The 24,196-nt window shown below is 33.8% G+C and overlaps 1 protein-coding gene across 1 annotated transcript in view; it reads right to left on the reverse strand.

Annotated features, from left to right (window-relative positions):
* Positions 1-24,196, reverse strand: part of RSRC1 (arginine and serine rich coiled-coil 1) — a 406,629-nt gene that overhangs the window by 200,815 nt on the left and 181,618 nt on the right. The window contains exon 5 of the mRNA XM_078069970.1: positions 11,178-11,214. Coding sequence (XP_077926096.1) covers positions 11,178-11,214 — 37 coding nt within the window. The remainder of the gene's footprint in view (positions 1-11,177; positions 11,215-24,196) is intronic.

Consider the following 24,196-nt stretch of genomic DNA (forward strand, 5'->3'; position numbering starts at 1 on the left):
ATAGATCTCAATTAAGTTCATCATCTAAAGTAAGCAGTGCCTTAAACATACAAGACTTTTACGTGTTAAGCATACAAATATTTTTCTTTCATAAAATCATATATTTGAGGCTAGAAAGAGCCTTAGAAATTATCTAGTGCATACTTCTTACTTTACATATGATCAAATCGAATCCTCTAAAGGTTAAGTGCCAGTACTTAGAACCAGTTCACCCAATCCTAAAACAGTGCTTCTGCAGCATGCTGCTAACTTTCTGAATATAAAAATGAAGGAAAAGTAATTTTTTCCTGGGCAATAATATTCATATATACTCAGTTAGAAGACTATATCTATCCAGATCATGGAAGAAAAGTCATTAATGATTTCCACTGTAAGCTCAAGCTTTCAGCATCTGATTTGGTAGTAAATTCATTCACTGGTCATAACAACTTAAAAAATAAATAAACCTGAATCCCTACCCCCTTTAAAAAAAATTGTGATGACTTTCCTATATCATATGCCAATTTACTTCTCTTTCAATTTCAAAACATACTCAATATTTGCAAGAGTAGGTGCTGAGGATACAAAGCTGAATATTCAATCAAAAGGTACGGTCAGCAAAGAAATAAATTATACTATATGAAATGGTAAACACCAAGATTGAAGATTGCAATATACATCACTCAGTTACATCAAAATTTCAAATTTAAAAATGCTAGCCTATAATAAACCTGAAAAATATTTAAAGATGTCACATGTTCCTTTTCTAATTATCTTTATTTTTTGCAAATATCAAAGAGGGATTTTCTTTAATAAAGTAACCTATTCCTTCCTCTATTGATCACTGTAAATTTCAACCATAAACCAGTTCTTTCATTTACTATAATCGAGATAACCCAGAAGTGGCAATAAAACTAACTCTGCACTGACATCTTAAAATACAAATTATGTAGTCCTCAAACTTCCCCTATGAATGCTTGAAATAAAAATGGTAATAATAACTTCCAATATTTTGACAGATTTCCAGCAAAAAACAGATTCATGTGTCTATTTATGCACACTGTATCAGCACTAAACAAAAAGTGCAAGTTATAAAATATCATTCATACTGTGATTCCATTTTTATAAATAAACAAAAAGCTACATAATATATATGCATTTGTATATCTGGGAAGAGAAAAAGGTATAGAAGGATGGGTATAATTAACATTGGGTTAGTGGCAGAAAAGAGAAGATACATTTTTTTCTTTATCGGTTTTGACCCACTACAAAAAACAATGTATTACTTTATAATTTTTTGAAGTTTATAATAAAATTTTTAAAAGGGAGAGAATGTAGGTAAAGGACAAAATTTTCTCACAATTCATTCTGATTAGAATTGATATATTGTTTGTAGCAATATGAAGTAATTTACATAACTAGAAAAGATTTTTTTCTTTATAATTACGATATACTTGTAGAAAGTCTTATGCTTCTATAGATTTTCACCCACTATTTTAACACGTTATGAATAAAGAGAAAATGAAAGAAGTGAAACAGAGAGGTTATGTGCATTACTGGAGGTCACACAGTAAAATCATATTCTCCTGGCCTCCTTGTGCTGTGCTATTCCTAAAATAAATAGGCTGTGTATGTTAAAGTTAAATACATATGTTATGATTCTGTGGCAAATGGTAATGAGCATGGCCAAAGATACCACTGTAGCAAAGACATTCTCCATCTTAACTCCTAATGCTTTGATGGGAGAAACAGAAAATAACAACCCTGTTGCCTCTGCTGCTAGCTCTCTCTCTGCAGTTACAGATAGATCCTGAGAAAAGTCATGAAATAACTACCAGGTACCTGGTAGGATTTCCTGCAATGAAGCAGAACCTATAGTGTCTTAAACTATAGTACAAAAAACAAACAAAACAAGAATACAATATTCAGTTATTCTGGTGGTTTCAGGAGAGCCTGACTTTTGGACTCTTGAGTAATGGGAAGCCAGGGTAAGGGGTGATTTAATGCACTTGGAATATTTAGTTTTTCTCTACAAAGCTTTAATAAGCATATGTGCATAAAACTCAGAAAATGAATTTTATCTAGATTAAACATAAATCTGAGACTATTAGTAATATCATCAAAACTGCAGAGCATCTTTATCATCTATTTTCTTTTTTTTTAATGCTAACTGGCCACCATTTTCTCCTGGGACCGCTATGTCTTAAAAATGCAACAACAGATCTTTCTTTGGAAGAGAGGAGATGGAGGGAGCATAGAAAATGGGCCCAAGTTCATGCTGTCTGGATAACTGGGTAATATTTACTAATCATTCACTGAAGGAGCAATTTTTAATAAACTTGTAACTGACCAAAACATGTCAGAGAAATGGATCACTGACAATGGCACTGTTTCCAACTGGAATGTGAGCCAGTCCCCAGATTTAAGACCTGTAAACTGCCTAAGAAATCATGACAGTAATAGGACATTAACATTTAATCCATATTAAAGGTATTTTAATTTGCACACATTCATCAGACACACTTCTTTGTTAAAAGGAAAGAGAGAAAGATTTATGAAATTGATCTTCCAAAAAGAAAAATTTAATGCTGTTTTATCTCATGATCACAGTTTGAGGAAAGTATTGGTTTTAATATGCACATTTACCCTAAACCTCAAATATATATTGGCTTAGGTGAGAAAAATAAATTAAAATGCTGGGAGGAGAGGGATCATGTTGTATATCAACTGAATCCTCAAAAGTATGACAATACTACATTAACTATGTTTATTCTTGTATTAAAAAATTATTAGTCTGTGAACTAAAATACAGCAGTTTTATTTGCAAGTTCTATGCAAAATAGCCTAAAACAAAGAGAAAAGGGCTTTTATTAGAACCAGTAGTGTTACTGATGAGCACCTAATAGCTAGCAATGGGCCCGCCTACATTTCTGGCAAGCAACAACTATATTTTACAAACCACTGATGGACTAAACAAGCTATTAATGACAGTTGCTTTTCAAAACTTAAAATGGTCAGACTGTGTTACCTGACCACAAGGACAAGTAGGTCATCACTCTCAAATGTTATACAATATAAGAAACATAAATGAGACCTCTGTGGGGAAAAAAACCCACAGGTATGGCTCCAGAGTTCTTTTGCTATTCAACTATTAATAGAAAGCAAATCCCACTTAAAGTTGTAAACACTTGTAACCCTTTTTACTAAAAGATTTATCATCACTTATTTAATTTTCCAACTAAGATTGAATAAGGTATTATTAGTCCTAGAGTCCAGCTTTAGCCCTGATAGATACAACTTAACAACTGGAATCAAATCCCTCTGTTACTCTTGCAGAGTTAGACGACGAATTTTTTGTTCTTGTATAAACCTGTAGGTGTCCATCTGTCTGGGCTTATGAACACCCAACCAATCATTCATAGGCTGCAAAATCATATTCAATGGGTACAAGGGGGAAGCATCTCAATTTTTCATCACATGCAGAAGACCTTGTCTTCTAAAAGACAGAACACATGTCTTTTAAGTCAATGCCTTTCAATGTACCTTTCTTCCTTGTGGTTGCTGGACCAGCAGCATTAGCCTCACTTGGGAACTTGCTAAATGAAGAATCTCAAGTCCCACCCTGGACCCAGAGAATCAGAACCTGAGTTTAAACAATATCCCCAGGCGACTCATAAGCACATTAAAGAGAGTGAAGCAATGACCTAAATCACCCCACCCCACCCTACCTCCATTTATTTGACTTTTCAGAAAAGTGTACAAGGGGAACCTTAGAAACATCATACTGATCAGGATAATTCACTTCATTCCCTGCCAAAGGAAGCATGGCACAGCAGTCCTTTCAAGCTGGAAACAAACTCATGTTTGTTGTTTGAAAGAAACAACTCACAAACTATTTTGGCCTAAAAAAGTGACAATTTTTCATATAACTTAGCCTAAGGTATTCTGATCTCAATCCCTCTTCCAAGAGGAGAGGATAGCATTATTTTTATAGGTTGCTAATAAAACAACAATAGCTATATTGTAATCAAATGACAAGGCTCTAGCTCCTGTATGTTTTCATAACTATAAAGATTAAAATGCACCAAATCCCAATTGACTGCATTAAAAACACTCTAAAAAGTAAATGTTTTAGTCCCCATTTAGTAGTTCAATAAGGGTTACTACTCACTATATTATCTAGAATTTTAAAATATAAGATCGTAGAAAAATGTGAAGTAGGTTCCTCTGATGTAACAGAGGGGAACTTAGAGTTAATTTTCTACACCTTTAGAGCATCATTAATAACTAAAAAAAAAAAAAAAAAAGTCAGGAGCAACATCACCACCTAATAACTACCCACCTCCATTCCTTCAACCCTTCTGTGTTACTGGGGTCCTATCTGAAGGTCTTTAATTTGTATATGATTCTTCCAAATAAAAAGTACTATTTAAGTTCATTATAAAATCTAAGCACAACATGATAAGCAGTGTATTCACTCATTTTCTCTAAGTCTTTAAACAGATATGGGCACTGAGCTCTTTGAGATGTTTGTGTTTCATTCTGCTGACAATTCCTGTAGGATTCCCGTAGTAGAATTACTCAGGATTCAAGGTCTGCTCAACATTGATTTCCAACATTTTCCATTATGAGTTTCTCTTTGAGGTAAAAATGTTCATACAGCCCTCCCCATCCCTGAGAGTAGTCATAAATTTAGTACATAACTGGAAGCACAAACAAAAATTATCCCCAGAAAAACAAAGTACAACGCTAAAATGCCAAAAGAGCAAACAGAGATCTAGGCTTTGGTTGTTACCACAGCACCAGCTAGAGGGAAGGGACTTGAAAGTGAGTGGGACCAAAAGGGCAGTCTTGGGAAGTATTGCTCTGGGAGAAAATCAGATAAATACATGACAGTGACACGAAAGTAAGAAGAAACAAATGGCTAAACAGAAATAAGACATGCCAACCCCTTCATCCCTGCCACACCCACCATCGTCCATTAAAGAAACCACATTTGCTTTACTGCAGAAGCAGGTACCCTTGAACTAGGAACCATGTCTACAAAATGTCTAGAACTTATAAAAGAAGGAAGGAAAGGAGGGAAAGAAATAAAGTCACCTCCCATAAAGCTACTGTAAGAAGTAGTAAACAGAAAATGCAAATCAAAACATTTCAAGAAATGAAAATTCTTCCCTCAAAATCAACCCAAAGCACAAGGCTTTTTTGGACAAATAACAATAAGAAAACCTAGAATCAGATATTCAAAAAATAAGAACAGATATAGAAGAAAAATATTTCAGAAATGAATAAATTAGAATGTGTCCAAGGAAGAATAAACTTGAATGAAAATTTAATAAGAAATATTATATGAAAGCAGGCAAACTACTACTCAGTTGTTTGAAAACAAAGTAAAGTAGTAAAAAGAGTCAAAGACAGAGAATGAAATAGAAGATGAGCAAAGATTTTATATGTAATTATATAGAAACACATATATAACTGGAGTCTCTGAAGAAAACAAAACAATTGAATGGAATTAAGATTTAATACTATAATCCAAAAACAATTATTTCCAGGAATAAGAAAGCTTAAGTCTACATATGAAAAAGCCCAGAAAAATTAGCCAGAAACATCCAACTTTGAGAATCATTCTAGTAAAACAAGAACAATGAAAAAAATGGCAATGCCTCAAGGCAAAAAAAGAAAAATCAAATTAAACATAAGGGTAAGAAAATAAGGCTAGTGCCACAAATATCAAGAGCAGAATAATGTTTTCCAGAAAGCCAAGGGGAAAAACTGTAAGCCAAGGATTTTATGTCCAGTCAAGCTGTTGCACTCAAGTAGCAAAACTATAGAAAAATAGCAATGTGCTAGATTTCAAGGAATACTGTACACAGCAGGCTGTCCTGAGGAATATACTAGCGGGTGAGTTGTACACAAACAGGAGATGATTGGGGAAATATCAGTAAACAAGCTGATGGTAAATATTTAATATAGTTAATTTTAAAGGTGATTCTAAAAAAGGGTGACAGCATGGATAGAAGAATAGTATGTAAACATCATATATTCCAACAGAGTAGCAAGAATACAAGAAGAAGAAATGGGAGGAAAAGGGGGAAAGCAAAGTACAGTAACAGCACTGGCTATCACAAAGGTTAACAGCTGGGAATCGAGGGATGCCACTTAAAAGATTAAGTAGGAATGAGGGGGAAGAAAGCACTATGCATTATAAAAGATATAAATACAAAGGTAACCACTAGAACAAAAATGCAAGCCTCCCTAAATTTCATCATCATCATCATAATAATAATAATAATAATAATAGCTCTTCAGAGACAATTCTCCATAGGTTCTGCACATCTAGTATCAGCCAATAGCCTTTCTTCAGAACTATCTTTTCAAGGGGCATCTGGGTGGCTCAGATGGTTCAGCATCTGCCTTCGGCTCAGGTCATGATCCCGGGGTCCTGGGATCGAGTCCTGCGTTGGGCTTCCTGCTCAGCTGGGAGCCTGTTTCTCCCTCTCCCTCTGCCATTCCCTCCACTTGTGCTCTCTGGTTCTCCCTCTATGTCAAATAAATAAATAAAATCTTAAAAAAAAAAAAAAGAACTATCTTTTCAAATATAACAAACAGTCTTGGAAGATAAAGAATTGCTCCCTGGACCAGAAGGCAGTTTTGTTACCAAATTAGGATACTAAAGATAATATCTTTCTCTTAGGGAAAGTTTGGGCTAATTTTCTGTCAGCTCCTTAAAGAACAGAGTCCCTCAGCTATGACACAAACCCACTGGGTATGCAGCATCACCGCATGGAAACTGCAGGTCACAGGGAATCTATACAACTAGGTAGTGCCACCTTTGGTGCTGTTAGTAATAAAGAGCTTTGTTTCTGACCCAGAAATCTCATGTCTCCTGCCAGCATCTATTAAAGTACGGGCAGGCATACAAATAGGCTAAAATCTCAGACCCTTAATAAAGAAGATACAGACAAAGAGAGAAAGAAACACAGTAAATATAGCGATACAGTAATTAGGGAGTGATTTCCAGGAGAGGAAAAAGCAAAGTACATAAAAGTATTTATAATATGCTATATTTTATAAGATAGAGGAAATAGGAATAATACACATGTATACATACATATATATATATATATATACACTTAATTATACAAGAAGATGCACAGGAAGCATAAATCCAGAAGTTAAGAAAATTGGCTACCTACAAACGACAGAGGAGAACAAGCTAGAAAGGAAGTGAATGACACCTTTCTGAGAGATGTACTGTGTATAATATTTTGGCTTTGTATAATATTTTGACTTTTGGAAGCATGTTAACATACAGATATCCAAACATATAATTAAATCAACAAGAATGGGGACAAGGGCACCTAAAACTGAATATAAACAGAAACAAATGCATGCAACCATATTTCAAATGAATTAGCTAACTACAATCAAGGGGGAAAAGAACGCCTGAATAAATTTGAAATAAACTTTAATAAACTCTTGAAATAAATCTTGAACTTTTTATTAAGTTTTATTTTTCATAAGGTATGGTTGTAGCAATTGTGAAACTATTTTACATGTATTATATAATTAAGCAAATGGGTAAATGTATTGGTGTTGTTAGGAGTCACAGTTCTCACTTTGAATGAAGGAAAATACAAATGTGAAATGGGGAACAACAAGGAAGAATTCTGTGGTTTGGATTGAAGCTGGAGGTGTTAGTATGACTCATAATTTCTTAAAAATACCTAACTATCTAAGTATCTAAGTCTTAAGTATCTACCTACCTACCTACCCACCCACCTATTTATCTAATCTAGGACTGAAAAGTCCTAGAAGTAATGAAATCCCAGAGACAGTGGACATATCACATGTCCAGACCTTGATTCATAAATACCATTTTCCTCTAAAATTAAATGAAATGATTTGAAGAAATAGCTGATTCCATGAGTAGGACAGGGAAGGTTTCAAATGAGCCTGAACATCTTGTTGTGCCAGAAAATAAGGAGGTGCTTTAAGAAAAGATGGGGTGTGTAGAAACAAGCCAAAAGCCATCTTGAAAGGATACTCCCTGGACAAATCTTGGACAATTTGAGTTTCAAAATAAGTAAGAAAAGTAAAGAATCCATGAGTCCTTGCTTACAATAAATAGATAAAACAAGAAATAAGGGTGGGCGCTTCTTTAAAATAGAATGCTGGCTACTAAATCTGGGAGGGAGTGGTGGAGTAGGAAAATCTCCATTTACAATCAGGCAAGAATCACCAATGGATGATGGAGCACCAACCTTCAAAGACCCTGTTTAGAACTTTCAACAGATAAAGGCTTTATGGGTAAGAGACAAGTTTGTGAAAAGAAAAATACAATAGCATTGGTCAGTAGAGTAAAAATTTAAGCTAAGAATGACAAGCTGGACATAGAAAAAAAGAAATGATAGAACAAAGGCCGAATCAAGAGTTTGAGACATTGTGACGAATAAATGAGATCAGCCCTTGGAGAGGTTCCACGGGAATACAGTCCACTTATCCCACCCTTTTTGCTATCCACACCTGCTTTTAAACCTTCTAAGGGTTACAAGTAACTATATACCAAGAAGAGCCCATAAACAGAATACAAAGGCAGTATATACAACTATGCTATGTATGTGTCCTTGTGGCAAGTATAACATGCTGCATATGTCAATTTTCTTAGCTTATTTATTTTTATTTTTTTATTTTTAGATTTTACTAAATTAATCAATCTCTACACCCAAAGTGGGGTTTGAACCTACAACCCCAAGATCAAGAGTCACACGCTCCAGCAACTGAGTCAGCCAGATGCTCCTTTCTTAGCTTATTTAAATTTATACTTGCTTTTACCCTTAGAACAATGTTAATTCTCTATGATAATTCAAGTAAATTTGAAAAAAACAAAGACTGAAGGATAATAAAAAGAAATTAATTCCACATGTGTGGGATGTTAATTTTACACCATATATTTTTAAAGATCAATCTATTAGAAACTATAATTCTAATTGTATTTAGCTACACAGCCAATTCAAAGAAGGTCTAGATGTGCTAGAAGGCAAGGGCTCTAAGTATCTGCTCAGCTGGAAACTGGAGAGACACAATCCTAAGGAGCCCACAGCTGTTAGACAGACAGGTTTCATTAATGCTCAAACAATAAATTCTTGAGTTCACTTCCCTCCAAGCAGTTGTGAAGACTATCACTGACTTTACTGGACAGTAGTGCACAAGACAGTATGAAATGTATATATGTGTATATATAGGATATTATGTTATATATTCATATATTCATGTTATTGCAAATATTTCACAGTGTGTCAATTTTACAATGTCAACCTATAGAGTCTTTTGAACGACCTAGATAAAATGCATTAAAATCATCCACTTCCCACTACCTGTTGTACTGATCCTAGCTCTCTCATCCCTAAAATGCATTATCTTTGAAATATATTTGATGTATATGACCCAGATAAAAATGAAATATAACTTAGGGTCAAGAATAGAAAAGAATAATTAACAATTACTCTTGACTTTAATAAGTAGCTATGCTTGATCAAAGGTTTCAAATATTTTTAGTTGGAAAATTTTCTTCAACTAAACTCTTATTTTAAAAATTTAAAAATTTATAAAATAACTAAAAGTGGAACTACTCTGATTAAAGTGGGTAGTGACAGTCTGGAGTGCCACCTGCTTTGGGGAGCCTTCCTGGCAGCCCAAGGCAGTTAGAAAACCAGTGCTGAATAAGATTATAAGTAGAGTATAAACGTATTAAAAAGTCACTGTAAATGAGTTCATACTAGTAAATATTAAAAATGTAAATTTTAAACTAAAAAAATTTGATCCATTATTATTTACTGAGGAATATGAAACAAGTGAAAATGAAGTCTTTTTAATAAATAATAATTTATAAGATAAGTATAAAAGACAGCTCATTTTGGCACAATGGTAGCTGTTCTTCCTTATTATAAGCCCCCAACTGATACTGGAATTTGATGTTTTAGATTAACATTTTTATTCTAATGTCCATATGTCCTAAATATATTATGCCACTAAGAAGTGACAAACAGGGATTCAGGAAATAATTTCTAATAATGAGAATAACAATGTTATTCATTTACTTCTAATCTAGACGAATATATAGTTCAAATATTCTAACTAGGTTGTTATATATTGCTTTTAATAATTAACTTGTATTTTTTAGGATCATTTTTTAAAAGTCTGGGTTTCCTCAGTTTCCTTTAGTTATGGTAAGGAAAACCAAAAATCCCTTCTAACTCTAAAACTACTGTAAGGCAAAGTGAAGCTGCCTCTTGCTACTGTTTGCTTTTGTGGGAGCAAACAAAAGCACATTAATAGTTAACAAAGCTACAATATGATATACGAATGAAGTCTTACATTAAAAAAGTACTTAGATTGTATTTACAAGTGCTCGCTTCGGCAGCACATATACTAAGATTGTATTTACAAAAGAATCTCTATCATTAATTATTCAACATTTGGATCTAACCAGAAACCATAGCATGACTTTATAATGCTCTGTTTAAATGAACTACTTAATGTTGTAATGAACACTCAATGCAGGAAGCTAAATGAATTTTGGACCTGGTATAACGAACACTTTTTCTAATTTCTTGATCAGTGGACAGATTTTAATGTTAAGTCAGTTTGAATTTCATTTGTACTTGAAAAATGTTTACTTAAACCAAAAATTTTGCATCTCAATTATTTTATATTCTAAAACTGAATGTAGTTTAAACCAATGCATTATTCATAAAGCAAAGACATCAGGAAAAACAAAGCTGTGCCCTTCTTTCAAAGCCGTTAAATTGCTAAAACATACCATATTTATGCATGCAATATTTGATTGTGTTTTTCTTAAAACACAAGCTTGTTTTTGTCAAATCAAGATATGCCAAAAATTCTACACCAAACATTTTTGTTTATAATTAAAGCAATCATCAATCCAAGGATTGTCATCCATTTTATTTCATCTCTACATCAAAAAAAAAAAGTAATTTTAAAAAAATTTTAAATTCCCTTGAAATGATAAGATAAATGAAAATGTAAGTGCCTTCACATAACAACAGTAAGCTGACCCTTTGGGAAATGGTTGACTTTCTCAATACAAGGTATTCAAAGCTCATTCAAAAGTGTTCATTTAGAATGCAGATATCAAAGATGATGCAAATGTTCAAGAGAAAATTAGAACTTACCAGATGTTCTAATCCAGCTTTGATGTTTCCAGATTCCCTAAAATAGACGAATAAAAGTTCTAAATAGTTGCTAAACAGTTGTCTATCATAATTTACATTTACCTCAAATGCATTTTATAAATCCTTATGATTTTTTCATATTATCTTCACTTAATGTTCACAATAACACTGTTTTTAAGGACAGAACAATTTCCACCAAAAGGAAACAGATAATTTATTTACATCTAATAATATTACCACTAAAATTGGGATTCTACTAACAGACTGTTTCAGATTTTTCAAAGTCAGCAGAGAACAAAAGGAAGTCAAGTGTACTATTATTTTACTATTCACACAATATCTATTTCACATTAGCTTTTTCATTAGAGTTTATGTTTTCTCCAACATTTATTACAAAAATGTTCATACAGATTCTATCTACCATCTAGATTCTACTATTGACATTTTACTATATTTGCTTTATCAAATATCCATCCACCAATGATTGCATTTTATATAAAAAATATATACATAAAGAATATGTTTGTGACTATATATCTAAGCAACTACATCTTAACAAATTTTTCCTTGACATTAATTTTATTAACTTAGTGCACACTATAAATTAGGACCTAAGATTATTGTAATATTAAAAAACAAAATATCTCCAATGAAGACACAAACATCAAATATCATGATACATTTTAAGTACTTAATTCTTGCTTTTCACTGTAAAAAAAGACGGCTGATGGAACTAAAAAAACAAATAACTATGTCAGTAGCAAAGATAATTTAAATATGCATTTGGCAAAATGTGGCAAATAGTTTATTTTTCCCCTAATTTTGGTTCTTATTAATTTAGTAGTGACAAATGGACTTAAAATTTCCTCACTCAGACCAAGTAGTATTTTAATTTCATCATAAATACCAAGCCTTGTATTTTTAACATGAAAGTATACTTCTACCACATTGCAGAGAATAATTATGAAACATCCAAGAACAGTATTGCATTCATGATATTTAATCTTTCCCTCACACCTCTTTCTTTCTCTAAAGGAGCCCCAAGTTTACTTTTCTTCTATTTCTGTCTCCAATTTTCACTGCCAAAAATATACTTCTCTGTTTCCTTTGTCTTGCTACACAATCTTTCCAAATCTCCCTATCGTTTTCCCCTTCAGATGTGCTGCCTGAAAACTACATTTCCAACTTTTGCTCTCACTGCCCAGTCTGGTATACTGGGAATAAATTCCAACATCTACTGATCAGCACTCATCTTTAGCCATTCTCTTCTCTACTTTCTGCTCTGGCAATCTTAGCAATACTATATATTCAACACTTGAAAATTTAAGGATTTCTGAAACTCATTCTCTGGATGCAGTCTTAATGACAAATGACAGGAATAAACTGTAATAAGGAATTAGAAAGGCTAATGGGTACATAAATAATTTTTAATTTACTACAAATTTAATGCATTTCCTGGAGCTAGAAGTCAAATAAATCTTTAAGTTTTCACAAGGACATTCTCATATAGTCACCATGTAATTTAAAATTTAAACAAAAAAAATGCATATAGTGAAACATCGGACGGTGCAACGCACATGTGTGTGCACTACAGTACAATTGAGTCTTCCTCCCATCACTGACTCCCTGTTCTCAACCAGATATTAGCTCTTTGTTTGTCCTTCTAAAGATATTCTGTGTGTGTGTGGGTCTGTGTGCACGTGCGTCTTTCTCCTCCTGTTTTTTTTTTTTTTTTAAACCCAAACAGAAGCATACTACATTCACTGTTTTGTCCCTTCATTTGGCAATCTAACTCAAAGTTTGCACTATATAATACGAATCTACATCTTCCCCCCCCCCATGGCTACATTGTCACATCATGGTTCTTATTAGAAAATAATACTGCAGTATAAAAGAACAAAAATGCTCAGATTCAAAGTACAAGTCCATAATTTGAGACCACTAGAATTAGACATGCTTCATCAGAATATTTTGGATTTTAGAAAGGTAGTAAGACATATACTATGTTGTATGCCATGTAACATTGGCAGCAAGCTTTGAAGCAGCATCTCATCATCATACACAACAATAATTCTGAAAGCAACATGAATGTCCACACAAAATGGGATAAACAAAGACTATGAATAACTTCATTTCAGGGTTAGTTTTGCTATCAATTGAGTTTGCCACAAACTTAGGGAAAATCCCCCAGTTTTTTCAGCTATTTGTATTTTGGAATCAAGGATAACAATCTGTTCTTTTAAAAAAAAAGGCTGGTTGGACTATTGCTTTGTTATATTTTCAAGTGATTCTTTAAATTAAATGATATTTAGGAAGTAGGCATTTTGAATGGTATGCAGGAAAGCCACATCATCCTTGACACAGGCCCTTTCCTCCACTACCAAATGTAAACAAATGTATTCAACCACAGTCTTGGCGACCGAACATCCGTAATTATCATTTAGAATTAGCCACTTCTTTCTGTCTTCACAGCTACTACTTTAGGTCATCATCTTTTCTCTCCCAGGCTACTACAAAGCCTCCTAATGCGTCCCAATGGCTCTTGCCTTGCCCCATGTTAACTTATTCTCTATAATACAGCAAGATCTTCCTACAATATACACCTGATCGTGTCATTTCCTTTTCAAAATACACAATATCCTACTACACTCCATTTTATTCATTCCCTGTTATATTGCCAAAAATGTGACAGCAATAGCCATAAGAAATTAACCTGGCTTCCCTCACTACTGAACCACTTGCTCTCTATCTGAAATGCTCCTTTTCTCCCAGCCTCCTCTAGTCTTTCCTCACCTAGCTTACAAACAAAATCAAAACACAACAAAAACAAAACATCCTTCAGGACTCAACCCATAAGGGGAAGGAAACCTCCTCCCTTCCTCACAAATGAACTAATCAACTCTTCCCATGTGTTCTCATCACATAGTTTATCATATTTTATTATAAATACCTAATTACTTTCCCAATGACCCCACTAAAATGAAAATTCCTTGAGAACATGGATTTTATCTTTAAAATTTTTATATCCCAACACCCAATACAGTGCCTGCATCAGAGTACGTATTCAACTAATAAGGGTCTGACATCTAAACGTGAAGACAAGGTGGGATGGAGAATCAGTAGCAACCAGTTCAGGTCTCTGACTGGTCCTCCCCAGGCCCACTCTCTCTCCAGACCACACGAAGAGCAAGGCAACTCCAACAGCAAGTGGTTGTTTGGGAGGGTAGTATTGGAGGTTGTGTGTACATATGTGGTGTGTGGAGTATGAGGACACAGTGGAAAACGTGGTTGATTCAGGCCAGAGTCCAATACTAGAGGCTTTGCACTATAGTTTTTAAATTGTCCCAGAGAAGCACAAGCCAGATCCTAGACTTTTACCTCTCTCCTTAGATTAAAGTTACTAGCCAAGGCAGCTGAATGTTGCAAATAAATAAAAGAGAAGTCCATAGGAAGACCTCTGAGGTGAATAAGCACAGGAATAAAAAACAACAAATGGAGCAACCTCATCCAGAGGAAAAAAAATAGATTGAGCAAGAACATACTATAAGCGTAACACCTTTAAAGATAAAAGATTTTTAGAAATTTAATACAAAAAAAAACCAGTTATGAAGAGGAATCAATATGAGATAACAGGTATTAAAAATACAGTAGTTTGAAATAAAGAACTCAGAGCCTGAATTGAAAGCACAATAGCTACAGACTGAGAATAAATTGGTGAGCTGGAACACTGGGTGGAACTCTCCCAGAAGGCATAGGAAAGGGATGAAAAGACAGAACAAACAAGAGATGAAGTTAAGAAGAGGAATAGAAGTGTGAACATCTAATAATGGGAACCCTAGAAGGAAAACAAAGACAAAACAGAAGAGAATAAATATCTGAAGAAATAATAACAAAAAATTCCCAGATACAGAATTATTCAAATCTTAGACTGAAAGGGTACACAGAGCAGTGAACAGGTTAAATGAATATCCACAGCAAAGCATAATATAAGGATTATTAAGAGTGTTACAGATCAAGAGCAAAGGCTAAAAGCTTCTAGAATGAACAAGCATACCCCTCCATACAGGAAGAATAACACTGACATCAAATTTTTCAACATTAATGCTAGAGTATAAGATATGTAGTATGAACTTCCAAGATAAAGTGTTAAAGGAATAGGACTGTGAACCTAGAATTTATATATAGCTAATAACTTTTTAAAGAGAAGGAAAAATAAATTCTTAGCATACAGGGTCGCAGGAAATTCACCACAGAAAGACATTATTTGAAAGAAGTTCTGACGAATGCAATGCAATAAGAAGAGAAATAAATTCAGGACCAGATAAAGCGAGTAAGGTTGACTTAGAACGTAATTATTATAATCTAAACAATTAGTAACTAAAAAGAAAACTAAAGAAATTTCACCCACAAGTGATATAGAATCAAAATGCCAGAGAAGATTCTCAGGTTGGGTAAGAAACAAAATCCAGTAATGAGTCATTTACAAAGACATACATTAAACAAAAGGATTCAGAAAAATTTACAAAAAAGGGATAGTAAAAGCTATAAACAGGCAAACTTGAACCAAAAGAAAACTGGGGTGGTAAGTTTAATGACAAAATATATTTAAGCCACTCTCCCATCCAAAGAACATATATACATACACATTTTTTCAGAGAGAGAGATATATATAAAATGATATTCTATTCTAGTGTAAGATACAATAGATCAAGAAATTTTTATGTATATCCAGAAGGTTTGCATATTCCTAAAATGTAATATGTATCATAGTTTGGGACACCAAAGTTTCAGCAAGTTTTTCATGAAAATCAGTTTTCTTTAGTTTTACTTTGGGCAGAAAGACAAGGAAGAGGGGCCATCTCAAAACAACACAAATAAAGCATCAGGAGAACATAAACACTACACAAGACAGCATGATATACAACCCTGGTTCTAGAGGCAGAACACCTAAACTCAAATTTAAGCTGTACTACAAAATAGCTGCATGAGCTTGTTAATAACCCAACTTCTCTGAGCTAAGACTGTCCACCAATGATGTGAAAAAAGAAGATAATGTATATGAAGGAATACTATAAATACAATAAACTGTAATGTGCTATAGAAATCTGTTATTATAATAGATATTTAAATACAAAAGTCTTAAAGTGGCTATTTTTTTAAATAGAGAGGCAAGATCCAAGACATTGACAGAGAGAGGGATCTTGCAACAAATGGTATAAAGCCTGTCCTCTTTAGTGGTCTGTCTCTTGGGTTGTCCCTGTCATGACTTCATCAATATTTGTGCAACTCCTTTTGCCCTGTGCTGAAAGCAGACTTAATTCAATTATAGGTCTCAAAACTGATAAAATGGTCTTGAAGTGGAAAATGGGAAGAAATTATTGGCAAATGAATAAAGATTTGTATCGAACTAACACACAGGAGTACAGCAGGTCTTTTTTTAATCATTCCCTGTCTTAAATCTTCTGGGAACCACGAGTTTCCCTTCCCCTCATGCAGCACATCGATTTCTGAATTAGACTGCAATATTAAATAATTAATATACTTGCCATGATTGATGTTTTGCATTAGTTGAATATTAGGTTATCAATCAAAATCCACTTGGTTTAATGTAATAATATTGAAAAAGTGTCACGGGCTGTTCATCCAATTTGTAGTTGAGGCAGCACAGATAGTAATGCTGGCATTACATGAGGCTCTAAAGCAGGAAATGCAGTGGCTCAACATGTTATGAGGCAGACATTTTGAAACTAACTGGGACAAGGCTGAGGTTGTCCTAAATAAACCCCGTGGCACCTGTCAGTTTCAACGTTAGGTCTCTTTCCAGGAGAAAGATGCCATGCATCAATCATAACATGGCAGGCAAGAAAAATTTTAAAAAGAAGGATACTACTTTAACTTTGTGGCAAACATTTCATTATTTTGCCAAAGGAAGCATGTTCTAAATCCAGAAACTGTTGCTATGATAAAGCTTATATGCCCTTAGGAAATTTCCAAACAAATACACTAAGATTTTTTAGAACTAGTCTTACTAGGAAGAGATCCATTTTTTGTTTGTTTGTTTGTTTTTCATATGGGAACAATATTATACCAAATTGATCATTCAGGTTTTATAATGGTCTAAGGAAATCAGGTCAAGGAGTCACAATTAACAATAGTATTTATTTTTTAAAAACTCTATTCCTTCTGATGAAGGCATTCTCCTTCATTCTCAGTATTTTACATGTATACTTGCAAAATATAAACTTTTTTTTTTCAAGAGCAAGCCAAAATCCAGTGGGTATTTAGTTATAAAATACTCAGAAACTATAATGAAGGTAACTAACTAAAGTAGCATTAAAGTATCATTTCACTGACCAAGTCTTTAAGAAATAAAAGATTAAATATATTTATAATCAGTAATGCATATGTATTATCCCATATAAAATGTGCACACACATAGAAATTATGGAAAACAGGGTAACTCCTAAATAAAAAATTTTTACAGTTTTTTTTTTGGTCATGAACTAAGTATATTATTCACTTTTAAAAGCTTACTATGCTTCAGTTTCCTATAGCTGTAAGAGATTCTTATCAAAATTAATTTTTTATCATCTCTTTCATAAAGCAAAAATCTACGTGAGTTTGTTTTTTACATAATGGCAGACAAGGTTTTTTAAAGCCTGAGTTATAAATTATAAAAGTATCTATACCTCCCATCTCAAATAATCATTGATAAACTTTTACATGTATATGTTACATACTATATGTTATTAATGAAAAATTTGGCAATATATAAATAAGAAGAACATGGGTTCAAATTCCAACTCTACTACTTACTAAATAACTTTGTCAAGTTATAGATCTTCTCTAATTTTTCCATTCTTAAATTCAAATAAAGGATTAAAAAGATAATCAGCATATGTATGTATATATACATATATACACAGAAGTCACTCAGTAAATACTGATTCAGTATGACAGACTAATAATGAACCAGTTGACTGCACTCCACTTTCAAAACCAAGAATTAGCTTTTTAAATCACCTTAAAATTGGTTTCAACGGTAGTACCTATTAATGAAAGTCAGTCTACTTTTCACATAACAGATACATATAAAAGACTTAGCCCAATGCCTAGTAACCAATAAAAATACCATGTATATCCTGGCATAAGCACATTCTAATATCCTGATCGCTTTGAAAGGAGCAGAATGATAACATGTATTGAAAAAGTAAGCAAAAATAATTTCTCAATTATCTGATGCTTTTTACATTTTATTCCCAATAAGAAACAAACAGATGGGGTGCCTGGGCGGTTCAGTCGTTTAAGTGTCCAACTCTTGATTTCGGCTCAGGTCATGATTTCAGGGCCCTGAGATCAAGGCCCTGTGTAGGGCTCTGACTGGGCATGAAGCCTGCTTAAGATTCTCTCCCTCTGCCCCTCCCCCTCTCTCAAAACCAATCAAACAAACCTGGGCATGGAACCTGATTAAGATTCTCTCCCTCTGCGCCTCCCCCTCTCTCAAAACCAACCAAACAAACCAAAGAAACATACAGAATATCAGCTCTAAGTTCCAAAAAGATCTTTCCGGAATTCTCAATTTCAACTTACCAGGTTTGGTTAGAATTCTCAGCATTTTTCTCCTGATTGGAGACTATCTTGCAAATCACTGGCTCTAAAGATATATTCTTATGTACCACAATTCAGAATGATAGTTTTCAGATATTTGTATTTTACAAGTAGATTTTTTATCTGACTATTATTTGCAATAAATTCTGCTTTAGAACTTACAAATCATTTGCACAAACAAATGTGGCACGGTTACTGAATTTTACATGTACTATTCTCTTTAGTTAGTTTATGAGTCTTTAGTTAGTTTATGAGTGATGGACATTAAGGAGGGCATGTGATATAATGAACACTGGGTATTATAGAAGACTGATGAATCACAGACCTGTACCTCTAAAACCAATAATACATTATATGCTAATTAAGTGAATTTAAATTAAAAAACAAACAAACTCCAGGACTGCGAGGGGGAAAAAAAAAAGAGTCTCGTTAGTTTTACAAATATTAGTGAGCATTCACTAACCATATTAAACAGCTAAGGACATATTACACACACTGAGCTTACTGCAATGAGAAGCTGAACACTTAAGTTGGTATACATCAATTAAGCCATTTATAGTCATTCAGGTAAACAGGTTCTGAAGTTAACGGAAATGGTTGACAAAGGAAAGAAAAGAGATTTCAATATTTTTGCAGTTGTGTTCTAGATAACAGTTTCCGAAGAAGACAGTGAGAAAATTCATCACCAATAGATCTGATCTAAAGAACTGCTAAAGCAATGCTTCAGATACAAAGGAAATTATACTAGAAAGAGACCTGGAACATCAAGAATGAAAAACAAGAGAAATTTATTTACTGAGCACTCTTATACCTATCTCCACAATAAATTCTGAGTAGATAACAGAACAATAACAGTAACATAACCAAACATCATTAACAAAGAGTACAAGTATTAAGATATGATATCTATGCCTTAGATATTTAAAACAGTGTTGTCAAACCAAGACTATTAAATGAAATAGTTAATGTCCATGCCAGGCAGGGAAAATGCATGTGAACATGCTACCTATTTGCTATTTCTCACACGCAGGATTAACATTCATAATCAATAACAACCCTCTTTCCCACTGAGGCCAGACACAGCTCAAGGATCTTTCTCAACACTATACTCTAAGGAGTAATTGCCAATTGTCTTGAGTTAGCAAGTGAGATGCAACCCATTCACCACCACTCCCTTCAATCCATGTTCTTGACCCACCTCAAGTTCAGAAAAAGGAGAAACTGCCATATGTGTTAGAGTGGTTGGGAAATATTTCAAAGAGGTGGGTAATTTTAGCTGGATCCTGGAGGAATGACTGCATTTGAGCAGACCAGGTAAGTAGAAAAGAAGAGGCAGGAAGAGAGAGCCCAAAGGCCCCACATAACCTGGTAGAGGTCAAGTAAGGTGAGTCGTCTGCCCAGAATAGGTACATGAAAAGTCTTTAATTTTATTTATTTTTTTAAAGATGTTATTTATTTATTTTTGCAAGAGAGAGAGTGAGCACGAGAGAGCATGAGAGAGCACAAACGGGGGTGAGGGACAAAGGGAGAAGCAGACTCCCCACTGATCAGGGAGCCCGATATGGGACTCGATCCCAGGACCTTGGGATCATGACCTGAGCCAAAGGCAGATGCTTAACTGACTGAGCCACCCAGGCACCCTGCCCTGTTAAGTCTTTAATTTTAAATAATTGTTATTTTGTATGTTTTCAGGGCCATCATGTACAATTGTGCATGTTGTTCATTATGGAGAAAAAAAGGAAAAAAACCCTAACGGGCAGTGGCAGCTAAAAGCTCTATGCATCCAAGCAGTGAATCCTCGTGTAGTACTGCATCCACAGGAAGAAGGGCCATGTTTTCCTAATATGCACAAACATATCGTATGGGCTAGCAGTAGCCCTGCAAAAAAATAAATGCTGACTATAGAAAAATTCAAAATCACATCTGGTTCTAATAAAGAAGAAAATAAAGATCACCCAAAATTCCATCAGCCAACATAATATCTCAATATGTTTAATTTTTTTCTCCATTCTTATGAATACACACAAATACACTTACTTTTTTCTTACAAAAATGGGATGATTGTTGATTTCTGCTATGTAGCTTCGATTATTTCACTACTTAATTATGTATTATAAACAGCTTCTCAGGTGCTAATAAATATATTTATATATAATATTTTTACTGTTTACCTACTATTCTGCTCATAGATGTATAATAAGTCAACTTCTCCATTATTGTTGGACATTTGGTTTGTTTCAGATTTCTAACTCTAAATAAAACTGGGGTGTAAAAATACAATAACATCATTAGATTTAAAAATCACTTATGAATTTTATGTAATGTTAATTTCACTTGGAGGAATGGGGTTAAATAATTTTTTTTTTTTTAAAGATTTTTTATTTATTTATTTGAGAGAGAGAATGAGATAGAGAGAGCATGAGAGGGTGAGAGGGAGACGCAGACTCCCTGCCGAGCAGGGAGCCTGATGTAGGACTCGATCCCGGGACTCCAGGATCATGACCTGAGCCGAAGGCAGTCGCTTAACCAACTGAGCCACCCAGGCGCCCTAAATAATTTTTAAAAGGGGAAATAAATCAGTGCATTTCACCTCTAGTACTTAAATAATTTAAACATATATTTATTATATTTATATAAATATAAATTGTATTTAAACAATTTAAAGTTTGAAGTTTAAAGTTTCATTATCATTCATAATATTTTAAATTTAAATACAATTAAAAATAAACTTCTGCTTTCAAGAAAGTCCATTATAACATTGCATCCCAACAACTTCATAAAAGCAGTGTCTATCTATATGGAATATAGAATCAATAATTCCAAATAAAAAGTAACATACATATAAATTTCTATTAATGTCTTCAGCTGAGAGAAAATACAACATGAGTATATTTTTCCTGAGAAAAGCAAATTTTCAATAACTAGAAACTGATTATTCAATTCTTCAAGTATTAACATCTTTTGATGCTTTTTGTCTTCCTTGTGATGGTCTCCTATGTAACTACACTGATACTCTAGCAGGAAACAAAAAACTAAAGTGTGACTTTAAGCAGGTAAATACCTAATAGTGCTAGGAAATGAAACTCCTAAAATTCTTTCTTTGTTTAATGAATAAAAATAAACGACTCAGTCTAGAATTCAAGATTCTTGCTCAAATCAACGATTTGGCATTTCCTAAAGACCTCTTTGCCTTTCCCAGCACTTAAATCTTTGATCACATTATTTGCCTAAGTAAACTGACCTCCTCATAAATTCTACCTCTGAGGAAATGAAACAGTATATGCCAAGCACTGTAGAGAGTGCTTTACATGAATTAGCTCATGTAATCCTTATAACTTAACTACAAAACAACTTAAATGAGATCACTGAGGCTGAGAGAAGTTAGGTAGATCACACAGTACACCCTCCCTGCTAGTAAAAGGTAGATTTTTTTTTAAAAGATTTTATTTATTTATTTGACAGACAAAGACCTAGCGAGAGAGGGAACACAAGCAGGGGGAGTGGGAGAGGGAGAAGCAGGCTTCCCGCTGAGCAGGGAGCCTGATGCTTGGCTTGATCCCAGGACTCTGGGATCATGACCTGAGCCTAAGGCAGATCCTTAAGGACTGAGCCACCCAGGCGCCCCTAAAAGGGAGATCTGAAACCAAGCAGCCAGAGTTCATTGCCCAAGTTTTAATCAAGAGAGAATTTATTACTGTCAATCTCTAAACAATGAAACAAGATTCTACAATATTCTCCTACTCCTTAATTGGCACCATGACTGGAAAGGAGGCTGCAAAGGGGTGAGGACTTAAGTAAAATGAACACTGACCCTTAATGATTGGCTAGTATTTGCCAGGTGCTGAGCCTTTTCACCTATTTATAGTCACATTAAATTCTCATGATATTCACAAAAAGAAAAATATTAGAGCGCACAGATCAGCAAGATAAAACTAAATGCCATTCTTCACCTAACAAACACAGATTAAAATGAATGATGTTTCCAGTGTTGGCAATGGTGTGTGGAATCAGGTACCCTCATATCCTACTGATGAGAGCAGAAAATAATACAAGTTTTCCAAAGGGCAATGGGAAAATGTTCAAATTCTCAATAATACACATAAAGTCTTTGACCTAATGGTTCTACTTCTCTGGGTTTATCTCAGCGATACATTCAAAAGGTATTAATCAGTCTGTTGTATTTAATACAAAACAAAAAAACTGGGGAAAACTCAATGCCCAATAATGGCAAACTATGAAATAAAATATGATAATATCCACAGAACAGAAAAACATATAGCAATTAAAATTATGAGGTAGTTGCATATGTCCATGAAAATGTTCTTATGGCATATTAAGTTTTAAAAAAGAACATATTACAGAATTATATGTCAGAGTTGCTAAAAAAAAGTTATATACATACATTTGTACAGTGTCAGTACATATGTGTATATATCTGTGTATAACTGGAAAGTTATAAACCAAAATGTCAACAGTAGTCAACAGTGGGATTCTGAGTGATGTTTATGTTCATTCTAATTCTCTTACATGTTTTCTAAACTTTCTTCCATGAAAACACATTACTGTCAGTCCAATTAAAAAAATAAGTATTTAAAAAAAATCCCTACAGCTACTCTGAGGTGTATTATCCTCATTTTGTAAATAAGGGCTCTGCAGCTTAGGGCAAGAGAATGACTTGCTAAAATGGCCAAAATTGCTCTATCTGAATCCAAAGCTCACACTATTTTTTTTTTTTAACAATGGTAACACTACCTGCTGTTTTTAGATAAAAATAAGGCTAGATCTATATTCGGCCCACACTTTTCCTGTTCTATACACGCTTGTAAAACTTTCTCATAAATTATCTTTGTACACACCTGTTAACCTTCAGTGTTCTCTTTAAAGACTCAAGTCTACGATTTTGTTCATTTTTATACCAACTACAGTGTTTAATAATAATAGAATCTTCCTAAATTCAGTACATGATTATATAAGATACAGATGAATTCAATTTAAAGTCAGAGAATGCGAAACTGGAACAGAGGTAACAAACATATTTATGCCCACAATGCATGAGACAAATGGAAATGGTGAACCTTTCAATAATTAATCCAAATTGGTCCAAGCTCTGCCATATTCCCTTCCTTCCCACTTTGTCTATATTAGTTTTGGTTCCCATCACTTTACATCAAGACTCTTCCAATACTCTTTTCCCTAACAATGTCTTCATACCCCAAGTTGATGTTTCTGTTTATAACATACAATATCTGCCTAATAGTTTTCCACTACTATCCAAAATGTACCTCTTCTCAGACCTGTTCATTATCACCTCCATGATTTTGTTCATGCATTTACCTACCTAAAATGGTCATCTCTTCCTCACTACGCCTTTAAATTCTAAATATTTATTGTGCAAGAACCAACTCCCATTT

The sequence above is a fragment of the Halichoerus grypus genome, chromosome 1 (genome assembly GCF_964656455.1).
Source record: "Halichoerus grypus chromosome 1, mHalGry1.hap1.1, whole genome shotgun sequence".
NCBI classification, from domain to species: Eukaryota; Metazoa; Chordata; class Mammalia; order Carnivora; family Phocidae; genus Halichoerus; species Halichoerus grypus.